Source organism: Thermobia domestica, chromosome 12 (genome assembly GCF_964235325.1).
Source record: "Thermobia domestica chromosome 12, izTheDome1.hap1.1, whole genome shotgun sequence".
Lineage (NCBI taxonomy): Eukaryota > Metazoa > Arthropoda > Insecta > Zygentoma > Lepismatidae > Thermobia > Thermobia domestica.
This window is the reverse complement of record NC_137465.1, coordinates 88,210,326-88,235,528: the sequence shown is the minus strand read 5'-3', so window position 1 is coordinate 88,235,528 and position 25,203 is coordinate 88,210,326. Positions and strand designations below refer to the sequence as shown.

At 37.2% G+C, this 25,203-nt stretch overlaps 1 protein-coding gene across 1 annotated transcript in view; it reads right to left on the bottom strand.

Annotated features, from left to right (window-relative positions):
* LOC145666021 (putative gonadotropin-releasing hormone II receptor) overlaps nt 1–25,203 on the bottom strand; it is a 683,846-nt gene that overhangs the window by 446,718 nt on the left and 211,925 nt on the right. The window contains exon 4 of the mRNA XM_081733125.1: nt 23,578–23,777. Coding sequence (XP_081589251.1) covers nt 23,578–23,777 — 200 coding nt within the window. The remainder of the gene's footprint in view (nt 1–23,577; nt 23,778–25,203) is intronic.

Below are 25,203 nucleotides of genomic sequence, written 5' to 3'. Positions count from 1 at the left end.
CATCCTTTTAAATGTAATGAGTGTGCCTTAGTGAATAGAATTGTTCCTGTGGCGTCATCGACACTTTTTCTAAGAACTACGCGACGAAAATTCATAGTAAGAGCAAAAGAATGAACCGAATCGAAGGAACGTTTATATATATTGTAAAACTTTGTTTCATGTAGGGTGTAGTAAGAGCATTTAATAAAAAGAGCGTCCGAAATCGACTCCCACTACCAGCTTTATTATAAAAGCTTCCACTATAAATGTTCACAAAATGCTATACAAAATAATCTCTCTAATATGAAAGATTAGAAATAGGTAGTTTTTGACCGTAAGGTCACAGACAGGATCTCCACAGAGCCCCGTAGCAGGCTAAGCAGAGGGAATTAAGGAACCAATGCTCCGTAGCAAGCAGAGGCGGGTTAAGTGGCCAACAGAGCTCCGTAGCAGGCTAAGCGGCTAAGATTAGGATTCCCAGACAGAGTTCCGTGGCAGGCTAAGCCAGGAGATAGGATAGGCGTAGTCCCGTAGCAGACTAGAGGCCTGTGGTTAGGTAACTCCAAAAGTGCCGTTGCAGACTAGAGGAGGATCACCAGAAAACTGGTATCGAGTTGTCTTCGTCCATCCGATTTATAGGGTTCCTTGGGTGGCGGTGGGGTTGCGGCTCCGATGTCGTCTTCTCCGTGGGAGGGGGTAGAAGCCGTCGTCTTCATGTGGCTGTAGATCCATCTGGTGGGAGATCCTCTTACCGAACCACATGGTGGAGTTTGTAAACACTGATGTGTGGAACTGTTTGTTTTCAACCTCACATAGGATATTATACTCCCTAGCTTGTTTTAAAAATTAGCCGAAGTGTTATTTTTGTTTATATGAGGGTTGGCACCACTGATGTATCACACAAAAATCACTAGTAACATTAATAACACTTGCAACACTGAAAAAAATCACTTTTCGGAGCAGTAATAAAGTAGCGGAAGAAAGCACGAAACAGTTAGTCCCTAATTAGAGGCAGGATCGGTTCAGAGCATATTTCACTTCATTTCCCTTGAGGTAGGGCTGTTTTAAGCTTTGGCTTAATACACATATATTAATGCACTTATAGTGAGTGGCGTTGAAGCCTGTAATGTCGGTTGCTCCTTAGTTATATTATTGGTATTAAATGTGTCCATCGGAATAGGAGGAGATATTTCTAAGGGAGAAGTTTTGGATATATTTGGTATTGAGGAAAGACGGATATATAATATGTTTAAAATCATAAGAATTACAAGTACTAAAAGGTAGCAATTAACAAAGAGATATAAAGATAATTTATATCGGGAAGTCCGTTATATGAACGGCGTGATTTTTTGGTCACCCTGTACAAGTTGTAAAATTTCTAAAATATTTGCATTAAATATATGTATTTCAGTAGAATAATCCAATTTTAAAAGGCAATAGTGATGATAATGATAGTCCTGAATTTCTGGTCATCTTGTATAATGTAAGACTGATCCCGTAAAATATTCAAGTTGCATAATGTCGTTGACAATATTTATTTCACAGATGAAAAGAAAAAAATTATCGATGAATATGTAGAATTATGTTAGGTATCCTTGCAAAGATCAGTTGCTTTTTAAATGCGGAAATGCAAATCTCAGTATTCTTTCATTCTGCCGTAGAATAATGAATCAGCTTTTTGTAAAGTAAAGAGGAAGGAATGTTTGCATCGTTATGAAAAATGTTTATCCGTCTGAAGTGTTGTCTTCGTATTTTCTTCTTCCTAGTGGTGAGTGTTTTTTTATTTAAGAAGTGAGAATGATTAAATGTTTTATGCTATCCAATATTCTTTGCCAATTGAGTTAAATAATTTAGATATTTCGTTATGTTGTTCTTTTCTTTTCGAGCTGCCAATCGAAAGAAGAGAAACATGTAAAAGATAGATATTCCAAATCATATAGTATATCTTGCGCTCTGCCCTGGCTATTATATACATTTTTATTATTATCATTATTATTTTTTAGTCTTCGCTCGTGTAAAAAATAAAAAGAAGTTATTTATTGTTGCTCTATGTCTTCTTTATCTTCATAAAATGGCTTAATTCTGTCTACTGAAAACTCCTATATTGTTTGACGAGATGAGTCTGGAAATTTGATCCTATAAAGATTAGGATTAACTCTTTCGATATTTTCCAGAGGTACGTATTTGGACGAAAAGGATTCTGATATCCAAATTTCAGGATTGGGAAAAATACAAGTACTTTCTGACCTTTATCAAAATTAGTTTGTTGATGTCTGCGGTCAAAATATCTTTTCTCTTTATTATAACTTACGTGGGATCTTACAGGATAATTTAATCGCATCTTATTCAAATGTTCTTTGTCGACGAATAACGTCGGAGCTGAGGCTAATGCTATATCAGAGATGGTCCTAGGTTCGTAACCGTGCATAAGAAAAAAACTTGAATACTTAGTTGCAGCTTGTACGAATGTATTAATTGTAAATGTTATGTATGGAACTAGGTTTGGCCAATGATTTTTATTTTCCTGTACAAAAAATTAAGAGCGTTCTGTATGATTCTGTGGAACGTTTCCACTACACCCAGATTTTTGTGGTCATACGTCGGACAGAATTTAAATTCAAAATTGCAGAATTCTGCTAGTTTCTGCAGTCTCTTAGCATTATGTACAGGGTGTCTGTCCAAATACAGATACGAAAAAGGTCCGTACTTAAGAATAATGTCATATATAAGAAATTGTTGAATTTCTTCTGTTGTGATGTTGTCTACAACTCTGGTTACATAGTATCGCGTGGACATTTCAATAGTAAGTAGTATGTGTTTAGATTTTCCATCTGCGACCGGCATCGCCCAATTGAATCGTACTGCCAGGCAGTGGCAATGCGTTTAGATGGGTGAAGCAGCAATTGGCCCGCCGGTTTAGCTGGTAACTTCTTGAGCCTTCGGCAAAGATTGCATGCCTTTATTCGATTGGCTATGTAAGCTTTCATATTAGGAAAATAGTATTTCCTAAGCGCCTACTGGTATGTCTTGGAATACCCGAAGTGCGGTGCCATTGGTTGTTATGGATAGCCTCAAACCATTAGCCCAGTAAAGATTTCGGTACGCAAGGTAAATACAGAGTCCTAATTGAGGGTGTTTCTGAGTCCTATACGTATAACAATCCATTCTTAAGAGAAAAGTATTTCGCGGCACGGAGGTAGATATCTTGTTAGGTTCTTTATTTTCCAAACAGTAATGATGTCCGAAAATGAAGTGTCCTTCCTTTGTTCACCTGCTAAATGAGGTAACATAATGGATTGGTCAATTTGAAAGGTGTGCTCTAAAGAGTGCGAAGCAAAAACTTTAACGTCTTCTGTGTCGGAGAAATTATCAACTTCTTGATTCTCATCCTGTTGTATATCTTGCTTGTCTTTTAAGCGGTTAAAATGTCTGCAGGATGCTACTGACTTTTAATGTGTTGAATTTCAAAATTGTAATTCGCTAAGAATATTTTGTAGCGACTAAATTTCCCGACTTTGTCCGGCTGGGTATTGAGTGAAGCCAAGCATTTAGCATCTATAAACAATTTAAATTTTCTATTTAGTAAGAAATATCGGAATTTAACAGTGCATATAGTTCTTTTTGCCATGTTGAGGCTCTTCTGTCGCTTTCGGTAAAACGGCGACTACAATAGGAAACAACACGTTCCTGATTGGTTTTATTATCATAACAAGCCAATATGCCGCCTGCGGAGGTTGACGATGCATCTGAATATGCTCGGATTTCCAAGGATGGATCAAAATGAAACAAAGATGGAGCTTGTATAATATCCATCTTAAGTTTTTCAAATAGCTCATCATGCTGTGTTGTTCATTTACATTTTGAATTTTTGTCCAAAAGAATTTGAAATGGTACCACCTTTTCCGTGAAGTCTCTAATATGTGCCCTCAAATAAGAGTAAATTTACGACGGAATTCTCAATTCCTCGTAGATTAGTGCTAAAAGGAATCATTTTTTTTTTTGGAGAAAGCCAATTTTTAGGCCATAGACTCAATGAGCTGCCTGTATCAATGATTACAGGATATTTTTTATTAATTTTTACATTAATTAATAATTTATGTTCCTGACTTAACATTTTAATGTTGTCCCTTCTATCTGATAACAGATCCACTGCATAAAGTGATGTATTTGCCAATTTTTGTTGTTCATTTCTTTGCTGATTTTCACCCTCAGAACATGTTCTTGATAGGGTTTTTCCTGAGGCCCTGCTAGGCGTTTCCCTGCTGATTTTTCTTATAGCATGTACTGGAGGAATACCTTTTTTATAGTATGTGCGGCATACTGTAACTGTTTCCGGCGTAGGATTACTATTATTATTTTAATTATTATTATTAGAACTGTTCTTATTTCCATTTCTCTGTCGATTTTGATTACCATTATTTGTATTTTTTTGACCTATAATTGTTACGGCCACGTCTCCTAAATTGTGAGTTCTTTATAGCATTTCAGCCATTTGATTTGCTAATTTCGTGAAGTCTAATGAATTATTTTTGCTAGAATTACTAGATGTGCTAGGCGCTGGGGGTTCGGGAGGGGGATTCGGATTAGCAATCTGGGTGGAAGGATTTGGAGCTAATTGATTTGGTGATGCACCCTGTAGCTGTGGTGCTGGAGGTGTAGGAAAGACTGGAGCTGGTTGCTGGTATTGATTCCAATTAGGTGTTGAGTTACATAATGGATAAGTCAGTTGTTGTTGATGCACAGGGAAGGAAGCGCCAGCAATTGCTGGTGAGTGTAAATTGCTGACTGGTGAATTATGATCACAGAGTGAAAATATTGCCTGTTGTAATTCCACGTAATCACGTTTCTTCACTAAATCATTTGCTTTCTCCAGATTATGTAAATGTGTTTGTAAGGCGTGAACAGTTGTAAATGTTTCCAACGCTATCTATTGCAAAAAATTTTTCCTTAAACCTAAGGGTAAATAATGTATTTTCTGCTCCTCAGTGGCCGGAGGCAAAACTTGCAGAATAACTCTCAGTTTCCTAAGAAAATACGCATCTATTGGCTCATTTTTACCTTGTTGGACTTGAAAAATTTCAACTTCCGCCCGATATGCCGGTAATTTTGGTCTACTCAATTCAACTAATTTATTCTTTAATTCTTCTAATTAAGTGCATCTAATAGGTTCTGGGCCTTTAATTTAGGACTAAATCAAGTGCTACGCCTTGTAAATACATAAAATACATAGGTAATAGTTCTTTCTTTTCCTGTCCATTCCACGAATGCAGCAATGCAAGATTGTCGAAAAGCACAAAAAATCTATCAGGATCCTCCGTAAGGTGTCCCGAATACTTAGTGAGGTGTAGTATATTAAAAGAAGGGCGCGAATTCTGCTCCATATTTGTACCGTCCTCCGGGAAAGTGTTCTTTCCAGTTCTAGTTTGAGGAATGCACTAAATAAAGTCAAGTCCGATTCACTAATTGTACACTTAAGGAAAGCCCATACTTTTTTTACCAAAAAAAAAAAAGAGAGAGAGAGAGAGAGAGCACTTTCAGTCAATAAAAATACTGTCCGGTAGGGGAGTAACCAGATTGATACTGAGCCGGTCAAAGAATCTACCATGTAAAACTTTGTCTCATATAGGTTGTAGGTAGAGCACTTAATAAAAACAGAGTCCGGAATCGACTCCCACTACCAGCTTTATTATAAAAGCTTCCACTATAAGAGTATTTTCACAAAATACTATACAAAATAATCTCTATAATATGAAAGGGTAGAAATAGGTAGTTTTTGACCGTTAGGTCGCAGACAGGATCTCCACAGAGCCCCGTAGCAGGCTAAGCAGAGGGGTTTAAGGAACCAATGCTTCGTAGCAAGCAGAGGCGGATTAAGTGGCCAACAGAGCTCCGTAGCAGGCTAAGCGGCTGAGGTTAGGATTCCCAGACAGAGCCCCGTAGCAGGCTAAGCCAGGAGATAGGATAGGCGTAGTCCCGTAGCAGACTAGAGGCCTGTGGTTAGGTTACTCCAAAAGTGCCGTTGCAGACTAGAGGAGGGTCACCAGAAAACTGGTATCGAGTTGTCTTCGTCCATCCGATTTATAGGGTTCCTTGGGTGGCGGTGCGGCTGCTGCTCCGATGTCGTCTTCTGCTCCGTGGTAGGGGCTAGAAGCATGTGACTGTAGATCCATCTGGTGGGAGATCCTCTTACCGAGCCACGTGGTAGTGTTTGTAAACCCTGATGTTTGGAACTCTTTGTTTACAGCATCAGATAGGATATTACAATATGTATTCTGGAGACTGAATATGAGAAGTACCATTACCCACCCAATCGAATCTCTAACTCTAATGCTACTGATTTAACTATCGTACATTACAAACTTCCATAGCTTTTTTTTCGCTGAAGAGCAAACTGCAATAGAAGTATGTTGACTTCGATTGATAGAGTAAACTCAGTAGTACTTCCAACAGACTGCGGAAGAAATTTTCTTACCTTCACATACAGTTTTCTTTAACAAGGGACCTTTTTTTGGTGCCACATGAAATGTGGAACGAGACTATGGTCAATCGATTTGTGTTAGTGAACAAGAAAATCCATAGGTGGGGAAAACCCTCGATCGCAACCGTTCTGTACTTATGGGGAGAGTAGGGGCATTGGCAACACAACACGTTGTGGATAATGAGACGGAATAAGTAGCGAGTTTGAGGAAAATATGCATAGAAGCGCAGTTAAACATATATTACAATGTGACATTACATTCGACAGTACTCGGGCAAGTGAGGGCAGAGGCGTAACACGAAACGACAGAATACGTAGGTGGGCCAAGAGCGCCGATCCTGGGGGACCAAGGGTCCATGGCCCCCTCAAAGCTTCTGTATGCGGCCAACTGTTGTATTTATGAATATACAATATTTGGCATAATTTGAATGCATTTTATTATCTTAAAATCCTCATATATATATATATATATATATATATATATATATATATATATATATATATATATATATATATATATATACCTTCTGCATGTGAATGACCCCCAAATTTACAGACAAATCGTAAATTGCGGGTGGGGGCGGGTAAGCTCAAGTAAAAATGGTCATATAATGGGGGATAACGGAGAAGCGAGGCGTCAGGAGAATGATACAGTAAAATACATGTTCAAACAATCAATCACAAACTATAGACAGCCTGTAGACGACACCGTGAAGCAGAAATGGAAGAAAGACAGCTATAGAGGGGATTGTTCGTACTGTCCGGACCTCCTCCCGTCGTAAAGTTCGATGTGTGTAGACTGTTGAATACATGTAGGCATTCATTTTTATATGTTTGTAGCACCTGATACTGTCTATAAAACCACTCAACATTGCTAGGATCCTCCCTTTCCCCTAAAGTCCTGACTTGCTACGTGCTTAGTTGGAAGTATACATTTAACATGAATAAGTATGATAGAGAAGTATGACTAAAATATAAAGTAGAAAAAAATGTAGTGCAACATAATGGACTGCCCACAGTAGATGTTTGTGGAGAAGTATTGCAGAGACATTCATCTAGCAGTTGATCAACCATGCATAATGATCAACCATGCATCTAGCAGTTGATCAACCAAGACAACAATATACTGCAGTGTGAATGAACTACAAAACACCAAAGAAGCACAATATACTGCAGATAAACAACACAGCTGTGCACATGTGCACTCATGTCCAAAAGAATTATCGCATATCTATAACTGTCTATTTGTAAGAATATAATTTGATAATGATTTTGCTGCGTTCTTTTCATACTAATACTATGTGTATAATCGGGAAATGTATATTTGTGGTAAATTATATAGAAAAAGAATTATAAATACGAAAATTAGAACGAGTAAAACATAATGTTGCTAAATGGACAAGAAACTTTTATTTTCGTTTTATTGTTCTTATTTACTGCCCCTTTGACATGAAATTTGCCACATGCCGATTATAGACATACTAACATTTTAAGAAATACCGGGCGAATTCCTTATCAAACTATATTCCTACAATAACATATTTATAGACACGAGACAATAATTTTGGACATGACAGTACATAGCTGTGATAACGTCGATGTCTCGTATCGTATCGTCTCTAGCCTGTCTATCGTTTGTGATTTATTACATTCGTATGACTTAATTGATTAGTGTTGGTGATTTGATGCTACAGTGGCGTGGACGACGGGTCGCATTTGAATGATGGCACTGGTGGAAGGCAAGACAGAGAAAGTCCGATACACCACTATACATTGAAAGATCAGTTCAGGAAGGCGGGGGCCGTTGCTCTCTTGTATTTCTAGTCTCTATCCATGTACTTGATCATATCCATGATACATTACTATGACATTCAGCTCAAGTCCGGCTCGTATGTATTGTTACCATGTATGGAACTTTTCCCCTACACTATACTAGAGGTCTGCACGGGCAAGAATTTTTCGCCCGGACCTGGGCCGCCCGGATTACTTATATTTCGGACTCGGGTTATGCCTCACGTTATGTTTTAGCATTTAGGCTCGAGCTCGTGTGATAATCAAATGAGCCCGAAATAGGCCCGAATTACAGAAACAGTAATTAACGTAAACTTGTATTTATAAACAGCAATTAGAGGTTTAATTTTGCAATTGTGCTTTAAAAGTACTCCAGAAAGAACCGTCCAATAAATATCGTTGTACAGGATATTTACAAAGTTGGCCCGAAAAGGACCGAGAAATATGGTTGTATATTTAACAATTTACGGCGTGAGCCTGACCCGGGCCCGGAGTAACATATGTTTTGTAGGCCCGACGAGCCGAGCCCATACAAACCTCTACACTATAATCCACGCTTACCCGCCCTCCTCTTCTGTCTTTACGTTCTACGCCTCTGCCCTCACTTGTGAGAGTATTGTCGAATGTAATGTCACTTTGTAGTGTATGTTTAACTACGCTTCTATGCATATTTTCATCGAACTCGCTCCTTATTTCGTTTCATTATCCACAACTTGTTTTGTTGCCAGTGCCCCTACTCCACACATAAGTACGGAACGCTTGCGATCGAGGTTTTTTCCCACGTATGCATTTTCTTGTTCACTAACGCAAATTGATTGACATAGTCTCGTTCTACATTTCGTGTGACACGAGATTTTGTGTGATCCCTTGTAAGAAGTTGATCAATAACTAACTGATGCTGGTCTTCCACTTTGAAACTTAGTGCTTATCCGTCAAGTTAAATTAACTACATTATTCAAATTTCTTTTAAGTTTTGCAAAGCGCACTGTAGAAGAATCTCTCCTCCTAATTTTCTTATAGGCATTATTTTCATACTCCGAATTTCAGAGTTATTCTCTTCCGATGGAAACCCCGCATGCCATTATTCAGTTAGGTCACCACTGCTCTCGTCATTCTTTCAAGTCTTATTATTACTAAGAAGTGCATGTACTTATGTCTGCTCAGTCTAGTTCTTTCCAACCCTTATAATGTTTCATGGTTCCACACTCCTTGAAAAAACTTCAGTGACCAGAAGTGAAATTTCCCTAGTGTTGTGATGGATATAATTGTTCTCGGGCAATCAGCCAGGCGAATTCTATGCCGTTCAACGTTTCGAGAACCTATAACATTGTTCTCGTCTTCAGGGTGAAGTATGGGAGAACAGAAACAGAAGTCTTTTTTATATAGATATTGGCAGGAAAGAGGCGGAATTTCTCTATGAGGGACAATACTATGAACAAACCGGTGGAGTTGTCATGTTATCATCTCTCTTACTATCTGTGGCTAATTTGTTTAAAAAGGATTTTGAAGAAATAACTTAGCAGGAGCAGGTTCTAGATTTGAGTAAACCTGCACCAATTTGTTGTTAGATTCTGTTCATCCGCAATTTGCAGGTTGTAATGAATTTCCCTTACATTGCTGCACATGATGGTATATACCAAAAAAAGTTCCTTTGCGGATGCACTTGTTGGGGATCTGAGCCGCCCTTAGGTGGTACGGGGCCCGATTGGGAACTTTTCGCGGGGACCAGGTTTACAAGTAACTTGCACCAAGGTCTGTAGAACCTCAATATATATACAGAGAGAGAGAGAGAGAGAGCGAGGCTACCATAACGCCACCATTCTTAATATTTCGAGGATTTCACATTTAATATTTGGCCGAAAAAATAAATGTTGCATTGTTTAGTAACTTGGTGTTCACTGATTACAACATAGTGCAAAGAACCTGAAAAAAAATGTTGTACAAGTAATACAGAAAAATTGCATACACTATTGATATAATAGCACCAGGTTATTATTATTCATATTATCATGAAACGATTTTACTGAGATACGTTGGAACAAGTACAATTAGTTGCAATAAGAAGAGCAGTGTCCAGTAACAGGCAATATGTCATGACAAGTTTCGTGATACCATCCCTTACAGACTCCACATTGGTACCAATGAATAGTTTTACCAGTATCATCGTAACAGTACCCTTTGCAGGTAACGCAATAGTAGGAGCTATCTTCGCGATGACGTTTTCGAACTTTTCTTTTCGCTATTCTTTTTATAAGTATCCCCTTTCTTTCGTTCACCCGGTTGAAAAATTGACTCATTATCTTTCACGTTAGGAGTTTTGTTAAACAGACTTCTAGTCACTACTACTGCTTGGACATTTTTTTCATCCAATCTTCCAGGAAGAGATCTGTTAATTTTTGGATTTGGGGTAAGTTCAGTGAAATAGTTGTTACTGGAGGATGTAGAGTGAGGAGGCTGAGACGGAGCATTAGCTACAGGATCACGGATACAAGGAGATGATGTTGACGACGGAGGACTGTTGGTATCTTCAGTGGATGGCTGATTATTATTGTCCAATGCAGTTCCAGTAGGTGCTTGTGTCGGAAACAATGAAGAGATGGTACTAAGCGTAAATTTTGTTTCTGGGAGTACTAAATGATTGAATAGTATTTGCCAGTAGCTTGAAAAGCAGATATTGCATTTTGAGGTGTGGCAGCTTTAACCCAGACAGTAACATTATTTCATCAATCGCGTTGGGCGTTATTGCAGCCACACAACACGATGAACATATCATCGTTCCACTGTTATCTATTAACACATTGATTCATGCAAATACAGTCGATACACTCGTTATTGACCACGCTCTTCTATTAGAAAATACCATTAAAATTTCTACACATTAGGCGGCTATAGGGATATTAATATAAAGGACTTCAAAAACTTTAGTTACGTTTTCTGTTCTCAATTTTCTGGGCTGAATTGATAACAGAAAAACTGCACAACACACACGTTGCACCACAGAAAATCAACTTATGCGCGAAAACGACAGATGTGCCTGCTATGCATTGACACATTGCAGATTGCTGCCACGTACTTAGTTTCTGTGCTGTATACAGCTGAAAAACAAACGGCGTTATTGTAGCCGGTTACTCCAATATATATATATATATATATATATATATATATATATATATATATATATATATATATATATATATATATATATATATATATAGTTCTCTCTTTGCTGGTCTAGTGGTTATACCCATTTTCGTTTATAACGTTTTTCCATCTAGAAAATGTTCTGGTGACAACGCTAACTCTGTTCATTGCTTATAGCGGCTAATTGTTCAGAAGAAAACTCAAATGGTAATGCAGACAGCGAAAAATTTTATAATATACAGGATGTTTCGAAACAACACCGACAACGTTTGGGAGGTGATTCCTGACACAAAGATAACACAAAAAGTATAGACCAACCTTGGTGCACAAATGGTTTCCGAGTTATAGGCTGGCAAAAACATGATGAAATGAACTTCAAATATCCATAGCTCGAAAACTATGGGATCTGCCGTAGTTGGGTCAATACTTCACTTACGAACTAATATGTGCGCTATCCAAATATCCATATTTTATAATGCTGCATTACTTCCGAAATCATTTTTAAAGAGGTAGTTGGTGAGTACTTCAAATTATATGTGCGTAACCACACTCCTATAAAAATTGTTGTGTGAGTACCTTAGGACTCTGAAACATGAATTTATGCATATGGCACTACTAGTTCCGAAGTGAAGTCTTGACCCGACTTCGGTAGTTCCCATAGATTTAGAGCTATGAACCTTTAAAATTCAATTTTAATGTTCTTCAGCCTATTACTCCGAAAGGAAGCATTTATGCACCCCGGTTTTTCTCTACTTTTTGTCTTATCTTGGTGTCAGGTATCACCTCCCAAACATTGTCGGTGTTGTTTTGAAACACCCTGTATATTTCACCCTTGATCTCGCAATTTTTCCAGAAGGATCTGTACCGCTATTTCATAGTGTTTTCTCCTTACAAGTAAACCTATCGATGTTGAAATCTAGTTTCTTGAAAATACTTCGTAGAGAAGTGTGAAACATCAAGAAACGAATATAATCAAAATTTAGTGCTTCCTTTCATAAAGACGGGCGGATCATTTCATGTGAAATCAACCAAGCCCAAAACCTCATGATGTCAGCTTTCTATGAAACTTTGTGTACTTGTAGACTCCTATGAGAGATGATCATGCACCAAATTGTTACCCTGTATCCACTGTAGTTTCAGAGTACAGAGTGATAAAAATGGACAAAGTTGATGTATTTTGTAGAAACTTGTTAGCTTCAATTGGTCATATCTCCCGTAAATATTGAGCTTAGAGGGAAAAATAATATATCATTTTGAAGATGAAAGAATAGGCTACAAAACATGTCAGGAATATTTATTTGAAAATCAAATATCATTTTCCTGAAAATTCTGGAAAATTTTTGGATCAGTGATATCTCAGAAAGTGTGCTTTTAATTTCCTTGAAATTGGGTACGAAGGTAGCCCCATATGTCGACATAAGTATGCCAAATGTCAACTTGGGCCAAAAATGGGCCTGGAGTCTGCAATGATTTTCATGTGACCATATGGGGAGACACACTTGGGATGCTAATGTGGTAACTTGTCAATTTGTCAATACTGCTGAAGTAAAGTGAAAGAGATATTTAGCTATTACTGACCTGCTGTAAGTGATCAATTGTCAGTGGTGCCTGTGTTGAAACAATGGACTGGCTTCTTCCATATCTTTATGCTGGGCGTATATGTATGGCCAGTTTCAGCTATGGGATCAAAAAGAGAGATGATGTCACAAGATCAAAAGCTGACAGTGCAAACACATCTGGTATATTTGTATATATAAAGGAAGCTGCTGGTCCATTAGGGTTCAGAAAACACTACGTTGCTGTTGATACACACAAACAAGCCACCAGAAGCCACCCAGAAGTGCAAATAACGAAGCCCCCGATTCTATCAATGCTAATGTCCGCTTGTGAGACATCTGCTGCAATTACTATCTCTTCCTTAAAGTGTGGCTTAGAAAAATATTTTTTCTTTATAGAATGAAATCTATGGGTTCCAGGAATCTGTCGCGCTGCATCACATATTTAGCTCAATGCAATGTACTACGATTGAAATGAGTTCCTTCCTGACTAAGAGGTTAGAGTACGCGCCTTTGGCGTGGGAGACCCGGGTTCGATTCCCGGCGGCAGTTTATGTGGTTTGGATTTCAGGTTAATCAGTAGGTCTCGTCTCATGTACCCTCGCTGCTGAAAATGCGGTAAACTCAAAATCAACTCAACTGAACGATTGATAATGGAATGTTCCAAAGATCTCCATACGACTACGGAATTACAAATTGCACAGAAAAACATTACTGCTAGGTCAGTTACACCTTACTTTATCAGTACTGACAAATTGGCAAGTTTCCACATTGACACCATAGGTATGTTTCCCGACATGATCATTGTAGGCTCCAGGTCCATTCTTGGTCCAAGTTGACATTTGGCACACTTCTGTCGGACATATGGGCTACCTTCGTACCCAATTTCAAGGAATTCAAGTTAACACTTTCTGAGATGTCACTGATCCAAAATTTTCTCAAAACTTCCTGGAAAATGATATCTGGTTTTCAAATAAATGTTACTGACATACCTTGTAGCCTATTCTTTCTTCTTCAAAATGGTATATTACTTTTCTTTTCTAGCTCAATATTTACGGAAGATATGACCAATTGAAGCTAACAAGATCCTACAAAAAACATAATTTGTCCATTTGTTATCAGCCTGTACTCTGGAACTACAGGAGGTACAGAAATAAAATTAGGTGCATGATCATCTCTTATAGGGGCTTACATGTACACCAAGTCCCATCAAATTCTGAGACGACAAGGTTTTTTTCTTTGAAAATTTGGTTAATTTTACATAGAATGGCTCGGCCGCAGTGCCCAAAAAGCTTATTGATCGGAATATTTTTCAAGTTTGATAATTTCATTTTATTTTTAAAACGAGTAAAGTGATGAAAACCAAAAGGACATTAACCGACACTGGAAGGAAGTAGACATCTATTTGATGGTTAATACGATGGTTCAAAGATTTCTTAACAGTTTTTAATTATTTTTGAAAATAATTCAAGTCAGGGAAGCCTAATGTACGCTATTGAGAACATCGTAGGTAGCTACTTATGAAAGGCATAAACAGCTTAAAATCGTTATCGACTGCAGACAAAATGAAATGGTGATGAGATGATGAAAGTTGGATGACATATTTTTCATTAGATTTTTCTAGTTAGAAGACAAAACTTCATAAGCAGCCACCTATTGAATACGCACTAGCATACATTCGGTTTTTCTGACTTGTTTAAAGAAAATACATGCACGAGATTTTGCACTGTAGAGGGCAAAGTTTGTTTTCTGCTTTTGTATTTTAATACAACTATAACAAGAGAAAGGATATGCAAGGAAGTCGTACTGAGGCTGATTTATTTGATATCATTTCGGTATTCACAATAGTATCACATGACAATCAGTAAGAACGCCAGGAACTTTTATATAGTGGAGTGTTCAAAGTAATCATTATTATTATTATTATTATTATTATTATTATTATTAGTAGTAGTAGTAGTAGTAGTAGTAGTAGTAGTAGTAGTAGTAGTAGTATTATTACTGAAGCATTGGTACACCCTGTTCCACCCAACTCCCGCCTAGTGGGCATTGTGCTGAGCAAACACCGTGTGTGTACTTTTTCTCCGGGTTCCGCTTCCTCCCACTTTCTTTATTCCAATATTTCATTCATTCTCATTATCGACGTCTTCTGTAGCTTAGCCGGCACAACCATGACTCAAAACAAATTTTCTTACGGCTCTTCTGAGTTCAGTATCCTTACTTTCTACATGAAATTTGCCTGGAATCTTTCCGTTTAACATTTAGCTAGTTGTAGGGATGTATGCTGAAAGTATGTCCTGATGGTCATGACGAATCTCTCCAATCCCGACCATTTTGTAACTTTTGCCTAAAGCTAGGGGCGATTTTTTACAGATTTTAATACAATGTGTCCTCATATGTAATTTGTCTTCTATATTATTATTATTATTATTATTATTATTATTATTATTAGTAGTAGTAGTAGTAGTAGTAGTAGTAGTAGTAGTAGTAGCAAATATTTGAGACCTGAATATTACGTCCTATTCCAATGCAAATAAGCATTCTGAAGTTAAGAAAAATGAAGGGAAATTTTTTGGACCCTCTAGAAGGATGAATTGCCTTATAAGAGATACTTTGGAAGGAAAAGAGGGGGAAAAAGGGAAAAGAGGGGGGAAAAAGAAGGTGTCAGCTACTAGACAATATGAAAATTGAATCTTTGGATGCCCTAACAGAAACTAACTGTGAGTAGGATTTGTCGTCATAGTAACACCCTTTCTTATTGTAATGCTTATTTGCATTACAATAAGAAGTAATATTGATGTCTCAAACATTCAGTAATAATAATAATAATAATAATAATAATAATAATAATAATAATAATAATAATAATAATAATAATAATAATGACAAATTACAAATTAGAACACATTGTATTAAAATCTGTAAAAACGCCCCTAGCCTTAGGCAAAAGTTACAAAATTGTCGGGATTGGAGAGAAGTGCCACGACCATCAAGACATACCCTCAGCATACGTCCCTACAACTAGCTAAATGTTATACGTAAAGTAACCAGGCAAATTTCATGTAGAAAGTAGGGATTCTGAACTCACAATAGTGTAAGAAAGTTTGTTTTTGAATAATCGTTATACCGGCTAAGGTACAGAAGACGTCGATGATGAGAATGAGAAAAAAATATTGCAATAAAGAAAGTGGGAGGAAGCGGAACCCGGAGAAAACCTACACACACGTGGTTTGTTCAGCACAATGCCCACTAGCTGGGAGCTGATTGGAGCAGGGAAACCATTAAATTAACAACGCTTCAGTAATAATAATAATAATAATAATAATAATAATAATAATAATAATAATAATAATAATAATAATAATAATAATAATAATAATAATAATAATAAAGGTATTAAAACTTTTAAAGTTTCCCTAAAATATGGCAAAACTTACTTAAACGTAGGGATTTTGGGGAAGGGGTTCATACCTTCAAGAGACATCTCTGCAACTACCCAAATCTGTACGTATGCTTTCCACTAAAGTTTCATATAGAGAGTATTCTACTGTACGTTTTAAGGAAAATAACTATAATAATAATAACTGAATATCATTGAACAGTAAGGAATATAATAAAGCAACTTGTAGAATTTGCAGATGTAGTTATAAAGGCTTTGCTGTAAAAATATGTACAGAGACCATAATTTCGTGAACTCTGGAATACAATGTAACAAAATAACGTATAAGATTTAGTCTACAGAGCAATTGTTACCTAAACATGGCATACACTAATTCGAGAATCGAAATAAGACCAGAAATGTTTACAATACTTTTCGTCTCGCCTCGATTCTCATCTCCGAAGCCAGAAGATAATTTGAGTTAGTCTTGTCCCGTCTCGACAGTAAAATGTTAAGTCTCATCCCGATTTCGTGTGATTTGTTTTAGAATCGAGATCAGAAATTCCTCATGGGCAACATTAAACAAAACGGAAATATTTTTTGCCTAATAGAAACTAATTATCGCTCAAGTCATACCATTACAAGCAGAAACGTTACAGTTTTAATCTTCTACTAGATAATAATAATAATAATAATAATAATAATAATAACTATAACGAGATTGTATTATTATTATTATTATTATTATTATTATTATTATTATTATTATTCCTGAAGATTTGATAGTTCAGGCATTGAAACATCCGAGTATTCAAATATTTGAATATAATAAAACGTGTGTCATCGCCGATCAATCGCCATGAAAATTCCTAAAGTAAAAAAAAATTGTCCGACGTGGAAGCGATCGAATAACTTCCAGATTACTGGCCACGCGCCTTGATCACTAAACCACGATAACTACGCTGTAAATGATTCGTCTTTAGTCTGGTTACTTTAGGTTTCTTTGCCCCCGCTTGCAAAGTTGTATGTTATTTTTCTTCGTTCCAAAAAGTTTTTCGCATTTCTTTTATGACATATATTAATAACATGAGTTGTTCTTAAACCTTTGGTTCGTACGTTTGTTTCTTCTCCACACGAAGCTACAGATATGACAGATTTAATTCTCATACTCTGCATTTGTTTTAAAGCAGTCGACACTATCTGGTCCGCCACGATACAATAGAAAACCATATTCTACAAAGTTACATTTGTGATGTATATATACAGGGTGTTTAAGATAAAACGTCCAGTGCTTATAAATCCGAAACGGCTGAGAATAAAAAGATGAAACACAAACTGAGATAGGAAAATGTCATAGGGCGCATCACATGGTGTTGTTGTGGTGACCCCCAGGGCCCTCCTTCAAGGGGGCCCAGGGGCCAACTTCAAATTTTCAAATAGGAACATGTATTGATTCATACCTCATTCAATAGTACTTGAAAAACGAAAAACTTTTGTAGGAAACAATTTTCGATTTGGGCCACCGTTTTTAAATGGCCACAAAAAGTGGGTCCTATATCAGATAAAACGTCCAGTGCTTATAAATCCGAAATGGCTGAGAATAAAAAGATAAAACAAAAACTGAGATAGGAAAATGTCATAGGGCGCATCACATGGTGTTGTCGTGGTGACCCCCAGGGCCCTCCTTCAAGAGAGCCCAGGGGCCAACTTCAAATTTTCAAATGGGAACATGTATTGAATCATACCTCATTCAATAGTCCTTGAAAAACGAAACAACTTTTGTAGGAAACAATTTTCGATTTGGGGCACCGTTTTCAAAATGGAAGCAAAAAGTCCTGTATCGGTTTGAAGTTGGCACCAAGGCCCCATTCACTGAGTTTCCTGAGGGTCACCAGAGCAACATCACTTGATATGATTTATCATCGTTTCTATCTCAGTTTGTGTTTCATCTTTTTATTCTCAGCCGTTTCGGATTTATAAGCACTGGACGTTTTATCTGAAACACCCTGTATATATATATATATATATATATATATATATATATATATATATATATATATATATATATATATATATATATATTACTTTGATATCAAGTAGTGAAAAAGGCCTTATCAATATGAGTAAAATTAATTGTAATTTCCATATATATATATGCTTAATATTTCTTAATATCCGCTATGAAATGCACTTGAATCGTTTTAGTATCCGTTGTGCACTATAGGTGTCCAAACTCGTGAGCTCGGAACTCGTGCTCAACCGGGCTCGGGTTTAATCGGGACTCAACCGAACGGACGCTTCAATAAAATAAGTGAGCACGAGCCCAAGTGAGTTCCGCTTGTTCATTAATTGCACAAGCAGAATCTTAATACGTGGAGTTGATGCACTAGCCAATCGGCCAGTGATTCTAGAAATGAACATCACGAAAATTCATTTCAAGAATCGAACAAAGAATACTTTGAGAAATTTTGAACACAGAACGGAATAGCTTTCATCTCAATAGGTGGAGAAGAAAGTATTTGGCGCCACAAAGTCTTCTCAAGGTATTGTGTTGATATTTCTCCTACAGTTTTAAGTATACTAAAATATTACAACAAACCGAGAACTCTAATCAACACACAACATTTTTCTTGCTCTTTCTTTTCCTCCTTTCTTGGTTCCGCCCAGCTGCGAGAAACGACAGAGAACAGATGGTTTCTCTGTGCGGAAGAAAAAGGAACGAACCTGTCTTTTGATATATGACTATTTCTTTTTTCCTTCCCTTTTGACTTCTTGAGAACAAGAAAAAATAGATAAGCTTAAGAATAGAAGGGGGATTTGCCCAGTGCAACACATGAACAAAAACTTCACTCTTAAATTTAAATTTCAAACAACTTATGGGAAACCTATCATTTTAAAAACATACTTACAACTTTAAATTATACAAAACCCATTTAGAATAAAAATGTGACCTTAAGCAAATGATGTAACACAAATTAAAGTAATAATATAAATACTCCTGCTTTTTCATTTTCTAAAACAACACAGCATTACATGAAGCAATAAGAAATAACACTTTATTATATGACGAGCTAATAATCGGATCTCACCACTGAACACCAATTCTGTAGCCACGACAGGCCCTCAGTGGCCGGGCCCTCAGCGAAGCCACCAGTAGGACTTTTTGTTTAACTTTTGATATTAAGAATACAACCTCTATCCTTGCGTGGAAGGTAAAAAGCTCGTCGAATAGTCGCTTCCTCAATCTCACAAATAATTGAGGTTCATAAGACAATACAAATGCAACAAACATAATAAACATTATCTAGATAATTTCTCTAAGAATCACACCGATAGCATTGGTCTGAACAAGAAGCGGTGTGATTTATAATTCTAAGGTCAGAGGCTAAGCCTCAAGAAAAGATCGGTCGTTGAATCTGAGAGCGGTGCAATAAAGCATGGGAACCGGCGAAAGTCCTAACACAAAATAACAAATGGATACTTAGAAATTACTTGCCCGCCATATTGTCACATTATATCCGTTTATTGTAAGTTAAACACACAATGAATTCTTATAAGGAAAGTGGGCCACACAGGTGGCGATAGGAGTCATCTCCACGTCTCGTACAATACAAGAGGGGGAGTTCCAACACATCCCGATATCACTAATTACATCAAAGGAGGCGGACGAAACAACAATGCAAGAGTGCACCTCGCCGTAAATGAGAGGGTTCAAGCAAATGGCAATTAAGGATGGAAGGTAATTGAACGACCAAACAGTTGGGACAAAGAACATTATTAACGTAATTAAGTAAATTATGAAGGCTTAAGGATTATTCATTTAGACATCAAATAACAGACCAACTGAGGAAGCGTCTCCCCTTAGCCATTTAAAATATTAGATCACAAGCACAAGATTCATAATCGCAAGGATAGGAAGACGGCAACGTTGAGATAAAAATGAGGATGACGAACACATGATCTACACTAAGAGATACTTTCCCACCAAAGCCCCCCATAACTATTCACAGGTGGCATACACAACACAAACTGCGAATCGAATCACAACACTTTGTCATAGTTGACGAAATTAATTCACACACTAACAGTCGATTCCTGAAGAAGGAGACTGGCAGTGATTATTGGTAGCACGAGTGGTTTGGTTAATGGATGTCTAGTTTTTACCTCTAGATGGGCGTATAGGAGATGTCAACTGCATGCGTCTTAGTCGAGCCAGAATGTCGGTGGAACTTAGCAGGAGATGTCCCTCGACGACAAACGATTCCCCGGAAGTCAACAGGACTCTGAAGCACTAGACAACTTGCAGAAACAACAAGCACGACGGCCCACCACGTGGTGGCTTATCACTTAATTCGCAGCGAGTGATACCAGATTGAGGCGTTACCTAGTCACTTAATTACAATGAGGTTTGGGATTTTGATATAGAAATCTGTCGGATCAAAGAGGATATTAACAATAGAACGACTGTGTTGCAAGAAGATTTATTAACGAGTTCAACTTCTTGATAGGTCGTACTACAGGAGAATTCACAGACAGCTGATAAATCACAGAATAAGATCACAGTTCACAAATTTCCAAGGAGCAGTTAATTTAGGAGTAGGTGTGGCATTCTGGCAGATATCGAAGTCGACATAATGAAAATAGTTCAATGTTTACAAAGACTCGGCGCGGAGATAGATAACTTAGTTTACGAAATAGTTCAGAATACTTAAGGCGATAGTGAATAAATGTAAAACAGCCCTCTATGTGGACCAGAGAGAGATTAGTACTTACAGTCGAAACGCAAACAGAAAAAATGTTAGAGATGGGCATGGTGGCGGCCATCTCACACTTATAAAGTATGCACACACAATTCACAGTTCACATAATTAACTAAACAAGGCGGAAGATGTCCATTAGTTGAAACAATCACACCAGTATAAATGCTTGCTTAGACAATAGGCCAGCGTCTCCTTTAAGAAAAATATAAAGTATCTGAACTCTGCAGGAGTTGCAGAGCCCTGCCTCCCGTGGAGGGAGAGAGTGAAGACGCGCGTTATACGCACATCGTGTGTGTCGACGGTAATGACTCCGAGAGATCCCAATTCCGAGGTTTTATTTCGATTGGGCATAGGTGTGTCAGTATTGCATCAGATTGTGCAATAGTTAGAGATGATTGTTTACAAGTTGATAGGCTATTGGTGAGGTACTGGTCTGGACCACTTGGTGAATTCTAATTGACTGGGGATGATCTCATCTTATTTAAGATAGGCTCGCGAATATTTTAGTGACTCTGATATGTTCCGATTCTCACACCCTCAGAAAAATAACGCATAGTAAAAAAATAAATAGAATACAGACATGGGTTCCAGCTGCAACTGGTTAATATTGCACAACATTATACCAGAAGAGGTGACGCATAGTCACCAGAAGTGTTCAGTTCAAAGGTCAGTTTAGCAGCTGTAAAGGTATATTGAGTCAGTGCTAAATATAGAGTTTTATTTAAAACTCTGAGTAATATTCTAAGAGGGTTTGGTAACATTAATATCAGATATGGTGAGTAATAGCGACACATTGGGGATAGACTAATCTAAGCGTTAAGGTCAGGAGGTCGCATCTATGGTTGTACATTGTAAGATGATTCACAGTAAAACAGAGAAGTTATTTTAAAAGGGAGAAAAGAAAAAGAATCTTATCGTATCATAATTGGTCGTAAGGTTTGGGAAGAGTGTCTGCGACGGAAGGGAACCACTCTTAACATCTGTCGTCATTCCAAGTTTGTTTTTAAGAAATAGAGTTATTCCACAGAATTCGTAAAAGGTAAAAATTAAGAATAAGTCTTGGTGAGACTCGTGTAACAACTGATTTAACTAAATTTTTGTCACATAAGTAGATGAGAACTTCTCGTGGATGTACAACGTGTTTGGTCGAAATTTTAGCCACGACAAACCAATTGTGATATCATTTGTACATAAAGAAAAAGCTTTTGATGACGTAGATTTGAATATCATGTTCAGAGCGCTGAAAGGGCTCCCTCGTGGCTAAGCGGTTAGCGTACGCACCTTCGACGTGCGAGACCCGGGTTCGATTCCCGGCGGGAGCTCATGTGGTTCGGATTCCACGTTAATCAGTAGGTCCACGTCTCATATAGCCTCGCTTCCGAACAGGACGCTAAACTAAAATCAAATCAACTCAATTCAGAGCGCTGAAGCATCTGAAAGTACATTACAGAGATAGAAGAATAATATGCCAACTCTACAGGAACCAGACAGCTTTTATAGGAAGAGATCAGAAGGAAACAAAAATAAATTAAGGAATGGCAAGTGGAAGGAATGGCTTCTCCTCTTCAACGTCTATATCGAAGAGGCTATGAAAGAATTCTTTGAGAAGAGTGAGAAAAGGTACAGGTGAATAGCCAGGTTTTCAGCACACTAAAGCTTGCTGATGACACAGCACTGATAGTGGAGAACGAAAAGGGCTTTCATTTTCAAACTTCGGCTATTAGCTGGAAAAAACATGCAAAATGAAGATAAATAAGAAACCCAGAGTGACAAAATGCACAAGGGCGAGACAGGAAGGGGCAAAAATTATTGATAGATGGAGAGAAAAGACAATAAGACGTTCCCCTATTTGGGAAGTGTAATATCCTCGGACGGAAGAAGTAATAAATTGTAAGTTCTAGAAACTAAACAAGCGTTCAGTAGGAAAAGAGGACTTCTAATATCAAAAATGTCATTCGACGTTCGGAAACGATTTATTAAGATTGGTATGGAGTGTGGTGCTTTACGAATCAAAGAAGGGAACGTTGAGAAAAGCTGAAATATCCAAGTGGAAAGCATTTTAAATGTGGTGTTGGTGCCCAATCTAGCGCATACCATGTACCGAAAGGAAAATAAATTAAGACGTACTAAAGGAAGCTAATGAAGGACGACAGATTATGAAGATAATAGGAAAAAGAGGAAACCGCATGCTTGGCCATCTTATTCGGCACTCTGATTAGATCACAGTTCTCAAAGGGGGAAAGAGAAGGAAAACCAGGAAGACCAAGGATGGAATATCGAAATTCAGTTACGAAGAAGATACTTTATTAAAATATAAAACAACTCTTCCAAGACGAAGAAAAGCTCTAAAATTTGTAGCCCACCACCCTATGATTGAGGAATAAAACATGACAATAGCATTGCAGCGCATAACTACTTTCTACTATTTCCGAGCATCCATACTTCGTCCTAGTTATTTTTGAGTAACCTAAATACAATTGTAGAAATACTTACAGTCTTGTCATGATCCAGAAACATATGGATTATCATCCTTATGTAGTACGGTGTCCAACAAATTATGAAGGCCATCACTATGACAACAGAGAATCGAAGTGACTTCATTTTAGCACGCCTCATTAATCGTCTTCGATTGAGGTCTGGAGGTACATACTGACCATGACTGGCGATTTCTATCCTGAACACTTTCTCATTACCTATAAAAACATAAAAAACATTTGGTTTGGTATTGCTTATGTTAAACGAGAGTTATGGTGAGTACATTTAATTCTAGCATATATGTAGCGAAATAACGTTTATTATAACCACACTTAGATAAGGCTATACTCGAAATAGAAAGCAGCATATCCTGTAATTATGTATGACAATGCTTCTTGCAAGAGTCTGTCACATACAATTGAATGCCGAGTGTAAATGAATAAATCAATGGACTAAAGTTAAATTCTCTAGCGAAGTGCGAATACGTGTTACACGACTTATCATAACTTAAAATCTATAGTTCCATTTTGGGTTGAAAACAACTTCTGAATGTACCATATATCCTTTTTTTTTGCTCTTAAGTGAACTAATTAAGTTATCATGATCATAAGTATTTTAATACAATTGGTACGTCAACTGCTACAATTTAAAAACACCAGTGTATTATTGTTCTCCATTTCTCTTCAATGTCGTCAGATATACGAACTTCTCTCTTTAATATCGTCTGTCAGTTGCTGTTACCATCTTTCCCTTTATCTCCTATCCTTGCCATACTTTCTATAATATTTGTAATAAGACAATTTTCTCACATTCTATCCACCGTCACTCCGATCGTCATAAATTACATTTCAGTGTCGTCATCAAACGTCATTCAGTCTTAAATTCATCCATCATTTTCAGCATATAAGTCCATCAATGTGGAATTCCCGTAAGTATTACCAATAATTACTTGTTCAATGATGAATGAAACCACATAAGAATTATATAAACATGCATTATAGTTTCAATCTGTTTATGCATTCTCATAGCCGATTCTAAACAAAGCAATTAAAGAAAAATAACGGCAAAATTGAAAATAACCTTATTTGTGATTGCAAAACGGCAAAATGGCTTACCGTTTTAAACAAATTTTACATATAGTTATTGTATTATCTGTCACAAAAAGTCATGTTTCCGCGGCACAGTCTCTTTCGCCCCTTGAAGTAATGGAAGATATGAGAAAATCCGATCGCTTGATTATGTAATTGACCTTATTAAAACTTGTAAAGCTGTAGATCCTGGTAAAATAACGAAATATATTACGTTTGCAAATGCAATCTACACAAAAAGTACCACAAACAGTATAACAAGCAAAGAAAAGACAAACAACATTTATTCTAAGTTTCACACAACAGAAAGATAGAATTAACTTGCATGTTTAAAGTGTACAGCAGAAATGCAGCACGTGCGTATAGGATGAAATGCGAAACGCTACCCGATCCTGATCCCGATTAATATTCGAATCTCAATGTAATATTTTTTCTTTTCGTCGAAGGAACAGCTATTTAACGTAGCATTACAGTTTTGGATGTGGTTTCATTCAGTTATATTTATTCATATTTTATTCTAAGGGAATAATATAAGGCTACAAGTATGATTGCAGAT